This window comes from Bactrocera latifrons, unplaced genomic scaffold, assembly GCF_001853355.1.
Source record: "Bactrocera latifrons isolate USDA-ARS-PBARC rearing strain unplaced genomic scaffold, ASM185335v1 scaffold_220, whole genome shotgun sequence".
Lineage (NCBI taxonomy): Eukaryota > Metazoa > Arthropoda > Insecta > Diptera > Tephritidae > Bactrocera > Bactrocera latifrons.
The window spans coordinates 51,500-53,101 of NW_017535742.1; the positions used below are offsets into that span (position 1 = coordinate 51,500).

The 1,602-nt window shown below is 30.3% G+C and overlaps 1 protein-coding gene across 3 annotated transcripts in view; it reads right to left on the reverse strand.

Annotated features, from left to right (window-relative positions):
• Positions 1-285: 285 nt before the first annotated feature.
• LOC108968585 overlaps positions 286-1,602 on the reverse strand; it is a 21,835-nt gene continuing 20,518 nt past the window's right edge. For all 3 annotated transcript variants that reach the window (XM_018932709.1, XM_018932706.1, XM_018932707.1), the window contains exon 11: positions 286-1,544. In XM_018932709.1, the coding sequence (XP_018788254.1) occupies positions 1,303-1,544 (242 nt within the window). In that variant the 3' untranslated portion in view covers positions 286-1,302. The remainder of the gene's footprint in view (positions 1,545-1,602) is intronic.

Genomic DNA, 1,602 nt, shown 5'->3' on the forward strand with positions numbered 1-1,602 from the left:
AAAATATGAACAAAATTTAATAAAAAATAAAGCATTTTGTTCAACTTCGCCGCTGTCAACGAGAAATTAACAGTCTAATTAATATATGGTATAGTTATTTGGATATTTCTTTTTGAATAAAGTTATTTCATGTTTTTTTTTTACATTTTTAGGAATTATAACTTTTTTTTCAATATTAAGTTTTTCTTATTTTTCGTTCAGGATTTCCTTATCTCTGTTTATAGCTAAATCGTAGCTTTTGTCATAAATTTACTGTTTCGTCTGCTTGGAACAATAAAAAATCAATTAACGGTATTCACTAAATCGCAATTTCATAGTATTATTTTGGCAATAGTAGGGGAAGGGAAGTTGGTATTAACAGCTCTTTCTTTTTTTTGCGCCAACTACGCTCTCATTTCTAAAATGTTAAAAACTTTTTTTATAAATTACTCGTTTTTTTACACATTTTAACCATTTCATTTTTCAACTTGCAGTAATACGAATATTACACAAAATAGCATAAATAACTTATATAACTACATTTCGTTTTAAACATTTAAAATAAGAAAAGAAAATAATAATGTTATATAATAAGTATTTTTACCAAGTGATCCATCTTCATATGCTTACAAAAATCACGCATATATGCCGAAGAGTTAACCTGTCGTTTAGTAATAATATCAATTCAATTTATAAAACAACAAAATATATCATTCTGTTAGTAACTTTCATACAATGCTTGAGAAGTGCAAACGACTAAAACGCTAAGCTTTGCGAAAATGTCAACGCGTTGTGAGAATCGTGAGTGAAAAATAATGCACGGAATGTGATTATCGCGCTGTAATGAATATAAACGTGATTTGATGCTTTTTGAAATGAGTTCAAGTGATAAAATTTAACGATAAAAAAAAAAGAAAAAGAAATGCTGCAACGCAATGGAAAGTGGTCAAAAAATAAAACCAAATGAAACGAAGCGCATCATGCATATGATTATAGTTTGAATTGTTAGTAACGCCATAAATATTTTTTCCACTAATCACACATACTGTCTTCAGAAAACTGTGTGCTCTCATTTTAGCGACTGCAATTACTTCGTTTTTGTAACAAATTAACGTAATTTTTGCATAATAAAATAGTTTGGAGAAAATTTTTCAAACATTTAAGATGATAGTACAAAAAGCCTAAATAAATTGCTTCAACGCTTGCCTTCAAAAGAAAAGAAACTCTGCACTAACCTACGCTACGAACTACGTTATATTTAAGAATTATGAACTCTCTCTTTTCGTTTTTCTCTTGAGTTGAGTTGAGTGCCCAGTGACATGTTTAGTTAGACGCTGCTTTGTCGTTTGCAATAGCACGTTGCTCCTGCAACAAAATCTCATGTATATAGACGTCTTCATCTGTGGTCACATCAATCAATTCCAAGTCGAGTATTGGTGTGTCGGGTGAGCCCAATTTATCATATGTAATACGTTTTATGGATGCTACGAACTTCTGGCCGACTGTTAGCTGACGGAAGCGTAGACAATCTTCCAGACTCCAGTCGCCATGCGTGGCCGTTATGCCTGTGATAAAAAATATAAATTATTAAAAAAAAATTTATCAAAAAACTTATAAATTATA